The 13,754-nt window shown below is 50.3% G+C and overlaps 6 protein-coding genes across 6 annotated transcripts; 5 read left to right on the forward strand and 1 right to left on the reverse strand.

Moving 5' to 3' along the window:
- Positions 1 to 52: 52 nt before the first annotated feature.
- MIND_00040000 (TPT domain-containing protein) lies at positions 53 to 1,756 on the forward strand (the record flags this gene model as incomplete). The annotated part of the gene is made up of 7 exons (XM_037357369.1): positions 53 to 201; positions 253 to 441; positions 579 to 667; positions 722 to 1,157; positions 1,210 to 1,349; positions 1,402 to 1,565; positions 1,619 to 1,756. The coding sequence occupies 7 exons, from the start codon at positions 53 to 55 to the stop codon at positions 1,754 to 1,756; spliced, it is 1,305 nt and encodes a 434-aa protein (XP_037225279.1).
- A 369-nt stretch (positions 1,757 to 2,125) lies between these two features.
- On the forward strand, positions 2,126 to 5,438 carry MIND_00040100 (Zn(2)-C6 fungal-type domain-containing protein; the record flags this gene model as incomplete). Its single annotated transcript, XM_037357370.1, has 23 exons — positions 2,126 to 2,217; positions 2,268 to 2,426; positions 2,483 to 2,569; positions 2,626 to 2,682; positions 2,731 to 2,940; positions 2,990 to 3,062; positions 3,114 to 3,210; positions 3,261 to 3,417; positions 3,465 to 3,487; positions 3,607 to 3,739; positions 3,793 to 3,858; positions 3,912 to 3,941; positions 4,001 to 4,190; positions 4,241 to 4,248; positions 4,297 to 4,369; positions 4,419 to 4,452; positions 4,494 to 4,525; positions 4,569 to 4,705; positions 4,754 to 4,774; positions 4,826 to 4,949; positions 5,000 to 5,007; positions 5,054 to 5,115; positions 5,164 to 5,438. 23 exons carry the CDS (start codon positions 2,126 to 2,128, stop codon positions 5,436 to 5,438), a joined length of 2,148 nt encoding a protein of 715 aa, XP_037225280.1.
- A 232-nt stretch (positions 5,439 to 5,670) lies between these two features.
- Positions 5,671 to 7,305, forward strand: MIND_00040200 (Git3 domain-containing protein; the record flags this gene model as incomplete). The annotated part of the gene is made up of 8 exons (XM_037357371.1): positions 5,671 to 5,754; positions 5,818 to 5,880; positions 5,933 to 5,989; positions 6,039 to 6,360; positions 6,408 to 6,481; positions 6,534 to 6,706; positions 6,757 to 6,855; positions 6,903 to 7,305. 8 exons carry the CDS (start codon positions 5,671 to 5,673, stop codon positions 7,303 to 7,305), a joined length of 1,275 nt encoding a protein of 424 aa, XP_037225281.1.
- An 85-nt stretch (positions 7,306 to 7,390) lies between these two features.
- On the reverse strand, positions 7,391 to 8,594 carry MIND_00040300 (uncharacterized protein; the record flags this gene model as incomplete). Its single annotated transcript, XM_037357372.1, has 5 exons — positions 7,391 to 7,621; positions 7,671 to 7,995; positions 8,043 to 8,090; positions 8,145 to 8,185; positions 8,235 to 8,594. 5 exons carry the CDS (start codon positions 8,592 to 8,594, stop codon positions 7,391 to 7,393), a joined length of 1,005 nt encoding a protein of 334 aa, XP_037225282.1.
- A 29-nt stretch (positions 8,595 to 8,623) lies between these two features.
- Positions 8,624 to 9,721, forward strand: MIND_00040400 (Palmitoyl-protein thioesterase; the record flags this gene model as incomplete). Its single annotated transcript, XM_037357373.1, has 5 exons — positions 8,624 to 8,702; positions 8,750 to 8,874; positions 8,924 to 9,020; positions 9,068 to 9,261; positions 9,311 to 9,721. 5 exons carry the CDS (start codon positions 8,624 to 8,626, stop codon positions 9,719 to 9,721), a joined length of 906 nt encoding a protein of 301 aa, XP_037225283.1.
- A 62-nt stretch (positions 9,722 to 9,783) lies between these two features.
- Positions 9,784 to 13,744, forward strand: MIND_00040500 (uncharacterized protein; the record flags this gene model as incomplete). The annotated part of the gene is made up of 9 exons (XM_037357374.1): positions 9,784 to 10,231; positions 10,273 to 10,389; positions 10,443 to 10,568; positions 10,615 to 10,835; positions 10,884 to 11,166; positions 11,212 to 12,084; positions 12,132 to 13,128; positions 13,180 to 13,419; positions 13,471 to 13,744. The coding sequence occupies 9 exons, from the start codon at positions 9,784 to 9,786 to the stop codon at positions 13,742 to 13,744; spliced, it is 3,579 nt and encodes a 1,192-aa protein (XP_037225284.1).
- Between the last annotated feature and the right edge of the window lie 10 nt (positions 13,745 to 13,754).

Below are 13,754 nucleotides of genomic sequence, written 5' to 3' on the forward strand. Positions count from 1 at the left end.
GGTCTGATGTAATGAATCGACGCGGTTTGTGACAAACTCAACGTTCTCTCTCATGGTCAATGAAGACTATACCCTGGTGGAGTCACCCCGCCACTCCTCGGACGAGATGCGCTCTCACCCAGTCCATATGGCTACTTTGGCAGAGAAGAAAAGGCTATGGTGGCGGAATGCAATCATCAACGGATTCTTCATAGGCTGCTGGTGAGCTGTCTATTCTCATTCCCATTCACATCTCTCTCCAACTCGCCCAAGGTTTCTATTCTCCACGCTGCTCTCACTTTACAACAAATGGATGTTTTCTGCCGACCACTTTGGCTTTCCATTCCCCCTCCTCGTCACGACCTTGCACTTCTTTGTCCAGTTCATTCTAGCCCTTCTGTTGCGGAACCTTTCCCCCGAACGCTTCGGATCGGCTCAGAAACCCACGTTGGGAGATTACGGGTGAGTTTCCATCTCTTCCGGAGTCGTAAATAGTGTTACGTCGCGGCGGAATCCTCCCATGTCTACACGGGACGCCGAACTCTGGTCTTGGTCTGGCTTGAATCCGACGTGCATCTATCTCATGCAACTTCCAACAGAAAGAAAGCTGTCCCTACCGCGGTTGCCACCGGGCTAGATGTCGGCCTCTCGAATCTGTCTCTCAAGTCAATCTCACTTTCGTTCTTCAGTACGTTGACTATATCCGTTTCGCTCCGTCTGTCTGATCACCATGCAAACTTAGCCATGGTCAAATCATCCTCTCTCATTTTCGTTCTACTGTTCGCGTTCCTCTTCCGACTAGAAAGGTTTTCGCTGCGACTCATTGGAGTGATTTTCTTGATTTTCGCTGGTGTCCTTCTCATGGTCGCCACCGAAACGGACTTTGTGTTAGTTGGATTCCTACTCGTGATTAGTGCCAGCGCTCTAGGCGGCTTTCGCTGGGCTCTGACGCAGATGCTACTGAAGAACAAGAAGATGGGCATGGACAATCCAGTCTCGACAATATTCTGGCTTGCTCCAGTCATGGGTTTAACTCTTGGCATTGTCAGCCTCATCGTGGACGATTGGAGTGCTCTGGCCAATACTGATTTCTTCGTCGGCGCGAAGACCCTACAGACTGTGATATTTCTCACCTTGCCCGGCGTTGTTGCTTTCTGCATGGTTTTGAGCGAATTCTCGTGAGCAACCAGAGATTCTTTGTCCATGGTAACTGAATTGCCCCACCTGTAGAATCATTCAACGGGCTGGTGTAGTGCCGATGTCTATCGCAGGGATTGCGAAGGAAGTGACGACCATTAGCATCTCTGCCGCCGTATTTGGAGACAATCTCACTCCGCTGAACATTATGGGTGTTGGCATCACTGTTTGCGGTGAGGTTATTGTTGATTTCTGGTTGCGACTCAACTGACTTTACTTACACAGGCATTGGATTGTTTACGTACCACAAGTATCGCAAATCTCTGGAAACAGTGGTACCTTTGGATGCCCATGGCAACCCAATCTCGATTGACGAGCTGGATGACGGACATGTTGAGTTGGATGAAACCGCGCGATTGACCCGCAGCAGCAGTGATGAATTCGACATGGTGTGTACCTTGACATGGGGCAGACTGTTGTTGACTGAGTGCCTTTCGTTCAGGATACTGATGATGATAACTCGACGTTTCAAACCCGGACACTGTTTTCCGCCGACCAAGACGCCGAAGAAGTCCGCAGTATAAGATCGTCCAAAATCAACTGGTCAGCAAACGAACACGATCACGAGCCGGTGCCTTGACGCCATAATTGAATCTCCGCCACGTTTGCGCGCTGTTCCCACGTTTAGGACAACCGGCTTGATGGTCGATCAAGGCTTTCGAATCGGTTCATTCCTCGACTAGGAGAGGTTGAGGGGGTACATAATACCAAGAGCTGGTGTTGTGCATCCGCGGGGAGGGTATGACATCTGGAGATTACGTAACGAGGGTCGATGGTTACAAGCTAAGCGGCTTGTTTCAGTCGAGATTCCAAGCAAGATTTGAGGCTGTACATGATTCGGGCGGGCAGTCGTATATAAATAATAATAAAATAATAATATTCCGTGTGGTCATGTTGTTTATAAAACCCGCTCATCCGTCCGAACTAGGTCTCTCTTTTCGCTTTCACAATGGACGACGGTTTCCAATTCATCATCGAGTCTCCCCAACACTCACAAGGGCATAAGAAGCGACCTCGCCTCGTCACGTCCTGCGACAACTGGTCGGTTCCTTCTTCTCTCTCGAAAATCCTAACATCTGACGCGTTCCAAGCCGCTTGAAGAAGATCAAGTGTCTACAGCCTGCCCCAGAGACAAAGTGCGAGGCTTGCAAGGCTGCTAAAGTTGCTTGTCGATTTAAGGACCGGGAGCGTTACTTTGCTGAGCGAAGTCGGGCCATAGCTGGGCCTTCACCGTATGGGGATGACGCGAGGTGCGCAATAACAAATAATTCAAGCGAAAGAACCCCGTTAACTCCTTTATCTTAAGTGCCCGTTCAACCACCACTTCGCCAAAGCCTTCAGGCGTAGTTGTCCCAGAGGGCGACATTCACTCGCGAAGGTCATTAGATACAAGGTCCGTGGCTTTGTGTTTGTTCTATATCTCCCTTTCAACCTTGTTTTTTTTGTCAGGCGTGGTCCTTCAACTTCTGCCCTACAACCCCAACCGCCGCGAAATGATTCAATAGGGTATGGGAACTATTCACACTTTGTTGCGACGAATAATGACGGTTCCAGTCACCCTCCCAGTCAGCGAACTGTCCACCTATTCGATCCCGAGCGGCCCCAGTTCCCGCACCCGACATATATGTCTCATTTTATTCAACTTTTCTTCGAACAACTCGCGAGCGAATTCCCTTTCATAACCTACGATGAACTGTCCAGAGACTTTTGGGATTCTTTAATGTCCCCTCTGATGGCTAATTGCATCGCCTCGATGGCCACTCGGTGTGTCTTGCCCGTTCCACTTGTCATATAGCTTGTGACCGGGCAACAGCTATTCTACTTTGACCGACCTTACCGTGCGCGGTCTCCATAATGTTGCGGAAACCTATGCCGAGAACGCAAAGGTCAGAGGCTTGTTGGTCTTGTCAACAAACCAAGGATTGACAGTTCAATAGGCGATCTTGAGCTCGATAGTACATATTCCCTCCTTGGACACTCTCCACGGGGTAATGCTTCTGTCATGGTCTGAGTATAAGAACAACCGAATCTCAGGTGAGCATACCCGTATCCTAATCTAAGCATTCAGTTTTTCATTCTCTAAGGTTTACGGAGCTACTGCCAGATGGCAATGCGCATGGCGATTGACATTGGGTTGTCTGATCAGAGCTTACTAGCTAGCCTGAGCGAAAACGAACGAAATCGCAGACGGTCCACTTGGGCAAGTGTGTTACAACTGCACTTGACTGCTTCCTCCTGCAAGTGACTTGTGCTACTCTACTACTCAATGCTGACCCCATATTCAACAGTCCGTTAATCCGTAGAATCAACTGTACCTTACAGCTACTCATATAATCCTCCAAATAATATGTTTCCCATTTCGGGGTGACCATCCATCTGTTTTGTTGGCAACTTGGCGTGGCCGTTCCCGGTCCCTCTCACGGGGTCAAGTGCTCTTCCTTGCGACCGCGTCTGTCGGGCATCCCTCTCTGAACCTCAACCTTGCGCATGGGCTTTGGCTCCCAATGAGCACCAGCTATGCAGGTTATCTTCGCACGGCTGCTCTGGCTATAGCTGCCTACGAGTACGTTGCCCGATGCTGTAAACCATCTTCGGACCTCAACCCCGTCCCTTCAGCTACCTCCAAACACTACCCTTTGAGTGCCGGATGCTCTCAACGGCCTGGAGAGAGAGGAGAATATCGTATGTCACACCCAACTTAGCCGCTAGGGGCTCCCGACTGATCATTAAATTAGGCTGTCCTTCATTTTATTCTCGCTTATTCGGTATTTCTTGTCTTAGGGCAAGCTATTTGTCGCTCAAGTCGATGCTCTCTCGCCGCTAGCTATGTCTCAATCGCGGCACTCACTGTTTCCAACGTTGGCTTCTTCTCCGATTCATTCACACAAGAGCAATGTCGTCAATATTTCCTGGTACCCTCTGTATTCAAAGGTTTCTGTGCCCAATTCTACGACAAGACCTCTTCTGACTCCAAAACGACAGTGCTACAAGCTATGGTGTCCCAGGCTATCCTGGTAACTTTACTTGCTGCTTCAAACTCCACTCACTGACGTTTGGTGTCCAGGCCGTCAGGTAAGTAGTAAACACGAGCCGTTCTTCCCATTGACCGTCTATTCTCAGAGCTTATAATCTGTCCCGCAAATCCGCGAATATCGGTGTCATGCTACTCTCTATCTATTTAATCTGTTGTACTGTGCGGCGACCCTTCTGTCCATCGTGCCCTTGACTGACTTGTGATGCAGTTGGAATGGATAACAACCCTTCATGACCGCAGTAGTGCGTCCCCCTCTCAGTCCGCTTCCCTGAGTAGCTGACAGTCGGCACGCAAGTGGCGTACAATTCTGCTATTGTAGCTCGTTTCTCTGCCAACTGTTCCATCTAACTGAACCCAGGGAAACTGTGCCAGCAAGAGCCCTAACGGTGGCCTTGGAGGCTGGGTGCACTATGCCGTGGCTATCATCTATGATTTCGTGACGAGCATGTTCTGCATTGTGTTCTTGTTGAAACTTAGGCCTGCAAGCTCTTCGATGTCCGTGCTATGTTGCTCTTCCCTCGAAGCCCGCTGACCATTGGGTAGAATGGCACGAGTAGTCCGCATGTAATGACAACAGCTGCTTGTCCTTTGTTGTGGGCTCATGCTTCCCGATAGGATGCTTGTGGATGGGCTATGGTATTTCCTAGGGCTTGCCCTTGTTAATATCACAAACCTCATATTCTACCGACAAATCAACAAGCAAACCTATGCGACAGTTCAAATCGCTGTCGAAGTTCAGGTGCGAAAATTCCTCCAATCCATTCCTTGTGCTTATGGACTCCAATCTAGACTGCAGGGTTCAGTGCGATCGTTGATTCTAAAACTGCACTAACTTCGGTTCAGAGCGTCAATGGGATATGCAGTGACATGGATTATGAGTTCGAAGCTGATCATTCATCTGCATGGTATTGCTTGCTGTTGGTCCTGTTTATCTGCTCACATAGAGACTACAGAGGCATCGCTCAAGGGACGCAACGAATCTGGTGATGCGGTGACGGTGACACGGCAATTAACCTCTGCCCGCGATGTCAGCAGAGCAATTCGCTCTCAATTCGAGTCCAAGAACGGGGATTTTACTATACCAGACATGGAGTCGAGTGCAGGCGATTTGCAGGAGGATGTCGATGTTCAAGTGCGAGTCGAGAAGACAGTCAAGACTGAGTCTGTCGCCCGAGCCTATGAGCTCGAAGACTATTCACGTATGGCTCGGAGTAGTCGTTATGTATAAAACAATGGAAATTGAGGTTGAGGCACTGTCGAATTGCTGATGTGGTCGGCTTCAAACCGGGATTGATTTGATAGATGTCAATCATATCTCCTGGACTACCCGATAATGTGCTCCCTCACCGTGTTTGTGTGTTTATTTTCCTTTTCTTCCTCCACCTTCATCTTCTCCTTTTTTGGGCCGGCCCACTTTCCATTTCATTCGTTGTCGCCGCCTTTGCTTTACTTCCCTTATCATGTCCACGACGGCACTCTTGCCTGACGGAACGGAATGGCTTTTGAGGAATGTGTACACCCCGAGAGAAGTCCATGGAGTGACAGTGAGTCAATCTATTGCTTCTCTTCTCCCCTGCTTCTCTTCTCCCCGCTTACCTAAACCTCAGGTGCTCGTTGTCATCTCATGCATTTCTCTCGTTTTCGTGGTTGGGCTGCTGGGAGCGATCGCGGTACGAAATAATCCAGCCCACCCCCTTCCTTGTTCTCCTGACGAAATTTCAGCTTTCGGCGTTCAACACTCGTTCCTCTCTTGACCAGCACCTTTTTGTTCGGACTCACGTTCGGTCTTTCCATTATTCGCGAGTTTTACCCCTCACTAGACGTGCAGGTCGCTGCATATTTCGTTTCACTGCTTGTCAGCGACCTCTTTCAGGCCCTCGGGAGTATCCTCAATGCGAGATGGATTCGTGATATGGCGGTAGAGCTCGGCCCGCTGTGCACCGCTCAAGGGGTGTTGAAGCAGCTTGCCGATGTTGCCACTGCTTGGTGGACATTGGTGATCGCCATCCACACCTTCTGTCTACTTTTCCTGGAGCTCAAAACCAGCCGCTTCACGCTCTACGCGACTCTGATCTCGGGCTGGTTTGGAATTGCTGCCATAGTCATCGCTGGCCCAGCAGCATTAGATACCGTTCACCATGGACCATTTTGTGCGTTTTCGCCTGCTCATCAAGTTCTCTTACTTACCGCTATTCAGACGGGATCTCAGGCTATTGGTGCTGGATCAGTCCCGGTTGGCCAGGCGCCCGCATAGGATTGGATTATCTGTTTGTGAGTAGTAGAACATTCCTTGGTGGCAGTAAACGACGCTCAACCTCGGCAGATGTTCATGGCCGCATTCTTCAGCTTCATTCTCTATATGCTCATTTTCTTACGGATGCGGGGAAATATCATCGTCGAAGGCAGACGCGTCTCCTTCCGTCTGAAGAAAATCGACCAATGGAGAGGGAAACGGTTCGAAAACCAGGCGTTGACCATTGCGCGCCAAATGCTGCTGTAGGGTGTTCTTATTCTTTGGTTCAAATGTTGACCGTATTCAATTGCAGATACCCCATCGCCTATACGATCTTGATCCTGCCTATTGCGGCCTCTCGCTTCAGTTCATTCTCGGGAGATGATGTTCCCTTTGGAGTGACGGTCTTCAGGTTCGCTTTGCCTCTGCTCTTCTCCCTGTGACTCACAGTCTAATCAGTGCTGCTGTTTTCCTGCTCTCTGGTATCGTCAACGTGACTCTATTCTGCGCCACCCGCCGCATTCTGCCTCCTGAATCGTTCAAAATACCCAAATGGAAAATATCGGCCCCCAAGGAGATCCCAGCACTGGAATTCAACCCAGGACAAGATTCGTACTATCAGAACTCTGGAACGTATGCGTCGTCGATGGACGAGAAGGAGAAACTCCCTTCAGAATCGTTTGACTCAGTACCCCCCGCACTGAACATCCGGACAACTAACGTGGGGGTACCACACATCCAAGCTCCACCTGCCGGCCATCATCGCGAAGACAGGGTGGAGAGCGTCTACAACATGTACGCTGAACCAACTTCGGCAATTCCGTTGACCCCGACGGACGAGTCCGTTAACCGGCTGGCTTGAGGATCATCTTATTTGTGTGTATTTGCCTGTGTACTTGATCTATTTTTGTATACAATTCAGAGAAGGAAGGATTCATTATACGTATTTAGTATTTTTCTTGCTCGATATGGGTTTTAAGCCCAGTTGACCACGGTAGAGACTCTGGAAAAATTGAGGTGGGCTCGTATGGACACCAGCTGAGGAAGGATGCTAAACGGGGGTTCGAGAGATAGTAGGGAGGGTAACGTGCAGCATAATTGCGTTGTTTCCGTTTGTTGGAGAGGAAAGAATGGCAACCGTAGAGGTCAGCAGCGTAAGGCAGGTACCCATTCTCACGCTAGAAACAAGTCAGACGGCTCTAATATGCATTGAAATGTTCCACAGACCTCGCCCTGGCGGGCTAAAGAGTTATCGCCTGGTATGTCGACTCCGATATACGTGAAAGGATCTTGCCATCGGATGGCGGTCCGGTGAATATCCAGAAAGCGCGCCCTCTTCATTTCGTACCCCACCACCGTTATTTTCGACGGATAATGCCCAGTGACCTCGTGAAAACGCGCAATGGAAAAGACGAGGTTTTGAAACGAATCAAGCGCGTAGTTCTCTGAAGTGGCGCGTGAGAATTCATCATGGCCGAATACTTTGGAAGCAAGGGCCAGACGAAGATACGATTCTCCTTCTGAAGTGGTCGACGAGTGTTGTGTTTGCCCGCTGAAGTGTGGTTAGTTCCCCCATTTCACGACCAAGTCCCTTTTTACCCGCTGAATACCACCAGAGATTTCTCGTCTTGGAGACCAATATCGGCACTGATAATTTGGACTCAGTGTTGGGAAATTAATCGCGAATCTGAGGCTACTCACGCTCGTGAAATATGTTGGAAGAATACTTCTAGTCGGCTGGTCTGCACTGATTCATAAGGGAAAGTGTTTCGGTGTGAATGAGGCTCATACGTCTTGGTCCGTTTGGAAGGACTGGAATGCCCACTCGGAAGGTTGCATTCGCTGTGCTGGATCTATTCCGACCCAGATAGCATGTCCAGGAACAACAACGAGGTGATCCAATGAGTCTTGTAGCCTTGGAAGTGATGCAAGGAGAGGTAATGACAGGATGGAATGCGCGTTGGTGGGCGGAAAGTAGTACAGCTGGACATTGAGGAGAAAGGAGAGTGTTGCAACAACAGCAAGGACAGAGACGGCTAGATTTGTGGCTCTAGAACGGGCTAGCAGATTGGCAGACGAAAACCACGATGGGTTTGAGCGACGAAAGCCATATTTATGCCGCCGATCTAATGAGTTCGGAGGAGGAAGCATTCCAGTGACTCATTGTCGTCATAACCACGATGTTACCCTTTGGGTTGCTTTTACTCGCGAGTTTAGTCTGCGCAACGCCGCGGCCTCTGGTTCTTTGGCATGGACTAGGTCTTGAACGCGTTCACTCTCTATACGCAACTCAGAATTTCGTTCAGGCGACTCCGCTAACGCGCCGGGAATGAAGCAGTTTGCTGAAGAAATCAAACAAGTCCACCAAGGGATATTCGTTCATTCGATATACATCGAAGAGGACCTCGACAAGGACAGACGCGCCGGTTTCGTGCGTGATCCAGTCTGAACCCTTTCCTTACTTACATACTTGACGATAGTATGGCAACGTCAACGAGCAAATTGAATTGGTTTCTGAACAACTAGCGGCTATTCCTCAGTTAGAGAGTGGCTTCGACGCCATCGGGTTCTCGCAAGGTCATAGCACGGTCTCAGACTGCAAGCACTTGGCTCATGACAGAAAGGTGGACAGTTCTTGCGAGCCTATGTTGAACGCTTCAACTCGCCACCCGTTCACAACCTGATCACCTTTGGCTCTCAACACTTTGGGATCTCCGACATACCAACCTGCGGTCCTCGTGATTTCCTGTGTCAAATCGCCCGACGCGCCGTGAAGAGTGGGGTCTATAGTTCTTGGGCCCAGTCCAACCTTGTGACGGTAGGAAGCTTTGCGGTCTCCTCGACGTTGACTGAGCTTGTTGTCATAGGCACAGTACTTCCGCGACCCTGCAAACCTTGAAGAATACTATGCTTCCAACACTTTCTTGACCTCAATCAACAATGAAATCGCTGAGACAAGAAACGAGACGTATGCTCGAAATTTCGCCTCTCTCAACAAACTCGTGCTCGTTATATTCACTAAAGATAAGACTGTTGTCCCCAAGGAAAGCTCCTGGTTTGCATCTGAAGTCGTCGTTGACGACAGCGGGCTCTCGCAACAAGTCTTGTCGGACGAGCGAGCAATAATCCCCATGCGCCAACAGCCATTATACGTGGAGGATTGGATAGGTTTACGGCAACTGGACGAGCGAGGAGATGTGATTTTCGTCGAATGCGACGGGGAGCATATGGAAATCGGTCCGTGCTGGGAGGAGCTTGTTCGAAATTATGCAGGATAGAATAGAACATAATTTCCTTTTTTGGTTGCCACATCTTGTTCACCAACTTGTCGCGAATCGACATGGAAGGGTCGTCTGCTGCTCAGACCGCGTCACTACCTCGCCTTAGGCTTTCAAGACAGCCTTTTGTCCCGGTGGCAGGACATTCCGATACTGACGAAGATGCTGGGCCGTCGCGTCACCCACAACAACAACAAGACCTTGATGATACCCAACCTACTCCACGAATAAACAATATTCATGCTACGGAACCTGCGGATCGTCTACGAGCATTACTCGCTCTAACCAAGTCACCGCGCCCTCCATCTCCCTCTGATGTCGAGTCCGACTTCGAGCCACCCCGGTTTAGTCCGAGAGAGAGCCTGAAGGACATGTTTTCACGCGTTTTGGCCGACACACCGACCAAAAGAGTGCGCAGGGGCAGTACGAGCGAGGTGGAAGAAGGGCCCAGTAGCGGGAAACCCAAAGGGAAGCGGAAAAGCCTCAGCGATGAAGAGGCCTCTTTTTCCCGTGCGTTTACAACTACTTTTGGTCATTATATGTCTGACTAGAGCACACTGCAGAGACGACCTCCTCCCAAGCAGCCACATACGACACCCTGCGTGCAAAGCTCGACAATTCCCACACACCACTCAAACATCAACCAGTCCCCTCCGCGTTTTATGACAGTGCGTCTTCTTCACGGAGTCTGGCGCATTCACCAACTCCTCTTGGCTGGTAGCCTCTAATGCAGACGTATCCGCCGAGACTGCTGGCTCTCATTTCATGGAAGGGACCCAACCAATGGCGACAAGCACTCCCCCACACTCATTGGAGATCTCGCAAAACTCCAAATTCCAGGCGACCAGTACGGAGAAAAACTTTCCCGAGATTCTTTCTGAAATGCATTTTAGATCTCATGGATAACGACTCTGAGATGGACCATTTTATCAAGGATCTTGACAGCTATGAGGGCGATTCAGGACCGAACTCTCGTCCAAGTATGTGGCCCTCTAGTGTCAATGAAGTCATAACGAGCCAACCTTTGCAGTCTCATTCCCTGCTCCCCGCGGACGACCGCCTCGCCCAGGATCGTCTACTGCTGATAGGAAGTCATTCCATGGTTCCACTCCTGGTAAGCCTCGCTATTTGTCTCTGTACATTCACCACTAAATAATTCTAGTCTCTCGTGCCAGGACCCAGTCTGGTCACGAAGGTATCACCACTTCCGCGCTTTTTCGTGGATTCCACTGACTGGATCGAAGTACACGACTCTCCAGACCATCTCCACGACCTCGAAAGAAAGTGGAATCAGCACCATCTGAAGCCTACCGACAAGAACCATTCTCCGATGGTCGCCGTAAATGGGCACGTTCGTGCGAGAACACGAAGCAGTAGCTCTTTGCACAGTTTAGACAGCGGCGGCTCTTCCTCTAGGGGCACCTCGACAACTTCACAATCAGACTGTAAACCATAAGCTGCTTGATTGTCTATATCTGATCATCCTACAGACAAGGAGCGGATGATGGACTTTGAGAAGGAGAAAGCCCATGAAAGAGAACAAGGCTGGAATAAGCGATATTCCTTACACGCTAGTTCGACTTCAAGTCTGCTGCCGCCTGTCGAGCGTACCCGGAAATTGAGCCATCCTTCTCGACCTGGCTCATCACTGTCTCTCCATTCCCCATCCCGGGGCGCGTCTCCTGCCTCCGCTGCTACCTCACCAACAACATCGGATGAAGAAGAGCGTGTGCATCATGAAATCGACCACGAGCGGGAAAGAAATTGGAATGCACCGAAGCCCAAGTGGGGGAAGCATGAACGTATCCAGCATGCCCATCATCGCTCGCCATCTCCTCTACCAGCTTCTCCAGTTGCATCAACTTCGCGTCCAGAACGATCACGTGTTGACAGTCTCACTCGTCGAGCAACTCCGAAGGGAGAATCTCTCACTGTGGCTCGTGTCAGTCCAGTCCCCACTTCCACAAGCACACTTCGGCATGTTCGGTCCAAGTCCTCGATATTGTCCCCCACTCAACAAAGGCCACTGAGCTACCCAGCGCGACCCAACTCGCCACTCCCCCCTCTTCAGACGCCCTCAAAATTCGCTGGACAATCGGTCACTCAGCTCACTTCACCTGAACCCGAGCCAAGTCGTTCAAGGCTACGATCGTCACCGTCGCCGGTAATCTCCACCCGGCCTGCAAATTCTGCGAATCGCCATTCGATGAGCCATATTCCTGTCCTTTCACGATCACCAATGAAGCCTATTGGGAAAGCGCCAGCCAATGGATTGAACCGACCTGTTGCCGAATTTCCGCCACACACTGTGACACCAAGTATAGTCGAGCCGCCCATGCAATCTGATATGGAGGATCCCCCAGGTATGATTTCTCGCAGCATTTCCATTCTTGAATCCAAAACAACATAGATGCTGCGACACCCGAAGATGACGGAACTCCCGTCGCTGCCCCAGTTATTTTACCAAAACACAGTCCCAGTCCTTCTCCCCCCAGACGTATTGCTACACCTGAAGAGGACGTGCAGCTTCAGAAAGCACTTTCAATTCCTCCGCCTCCCTCTCCGCCTCCATCGCCACCACACGCTGAGCCACAAATTGCCGAGCCACCGACGATGTTAAGTCTTTTGTCAACTCCTCCCAGACGACCATCCTTCCACAATTCCAAGTTGGATTTCAAAACTCCATCACCTCCCCATGACCTTCCTGAACTACCAGAACCCTCTTCGTCGGACGAAGACACGGAAACAGAGCGTCAGGCTCTGACCCCCCTTCGATTTTCGGAAATGACAATGAAGACCCCGAAGCCGCCTGGAGGGTGGTATACCCCTGCAAAGGCGGATAGCGAAAGTGATTCACAGTACGAGGGTGGTCTCGCCACGCCAGGCCCTTCGCTTTCCCGAGCGTCAGCATTTCCTGCTGTTACTCCACATGCACCTGGTGGTTGGATCAATACGCCTATGCGCAAGAGTGTGCTCCAAGTCAGGTTTGACGAGAAGCCGTCTGAACTTGAGTTGTCGGCTACAGAGGAGTCGGTCAATGGTCACTCAGAGGAGGTCTCGGATATTGGTCTAGCGACGCCTGTGGAGGAGAAGGATCACTTCAACGAGCGTCCTCCTGAGACTCCTCCGCCAGTTTCCCCAGCGAAGAGTCCCCGACGATCACCTACGATCCATTTTGTCGATGCCTTTGGACGTTCCACTAAACCGAGTCCCAAGCAAAGTCGCAAGTCGAAGAATAGCCTCAAAAACCGCAAAAACTCCGTTCGGTATCTGGACGCCATGGGCCAGGAAACCAAAACAGAGATCAAGGAAGAGGTGATGGTGGCACCTTTAGACAAGTCCAACGCTCTGAACTTTGTCCGCAATGGAGTCAGTGATCTGGCCAGTGGGTTGGATGACATGGATTTGTAAGTCTTGGATTATTTCTCGCCTGTTTCTTGAGTTTAATTGTGCTTCAGATCCGCTGATATGTCAGAACTGGATAAGGAGCGCATCCTTGAACTTAACAACGAATCGCGAGCCGCAAGGGCCGCGAGAAACGATCTAGAGGAGGCATATCGTCGGCAGTCGGCTCAGCTCCGAGCAAGTATGCTTCGCAGCAAACTCGCAATTGAAACCGTTCGATCGCCCTCACCAAGAATATGGCTATGGTCAATCCTCATTATGTCCCAAGCACTATTTATATTTTTGCTTTATCGGTATGGGCCCTCGCTGTTTGTCCTGAATGCTTAACCATTTCCTCTTGACAGATACCAAACTCGGAAGGTGCATGAATTGTACCTTACGACTTACTATGACCCACTCTACCCCGATCTCCACCACATCTATGGCAACAAATATGACCTTTTCGCAATTCCTCGCACTGTAACATCCATTAGGACTTTATCAAACACATTCTGGCAGGAGGGGCTATGGGCCGTTATGGGCAACCTTTTCGACACTGGTGGGATGATTCTTTCACAGTGGCAGCGAGACGCATGGAGAAGATGGGGAGCACAAGATATACCATGGCCACCTACCTAATTTTGTTGTA

The sequence above is a fragment of the Mycena indigotica genome (genome assembly GCF_014461135.1).
Source record: "Mycena indigotica strain 171206Taipei chromosome Unknown Mind.scaff0001, whole genome shotgun sequence".
Classification (NCBI taxonomy): Eukaryota; Fungi; Basidiomycota; class Agaricomycetes; order Agaricales; family Mycenaceae; genus Mycena; species Mycena indigotica.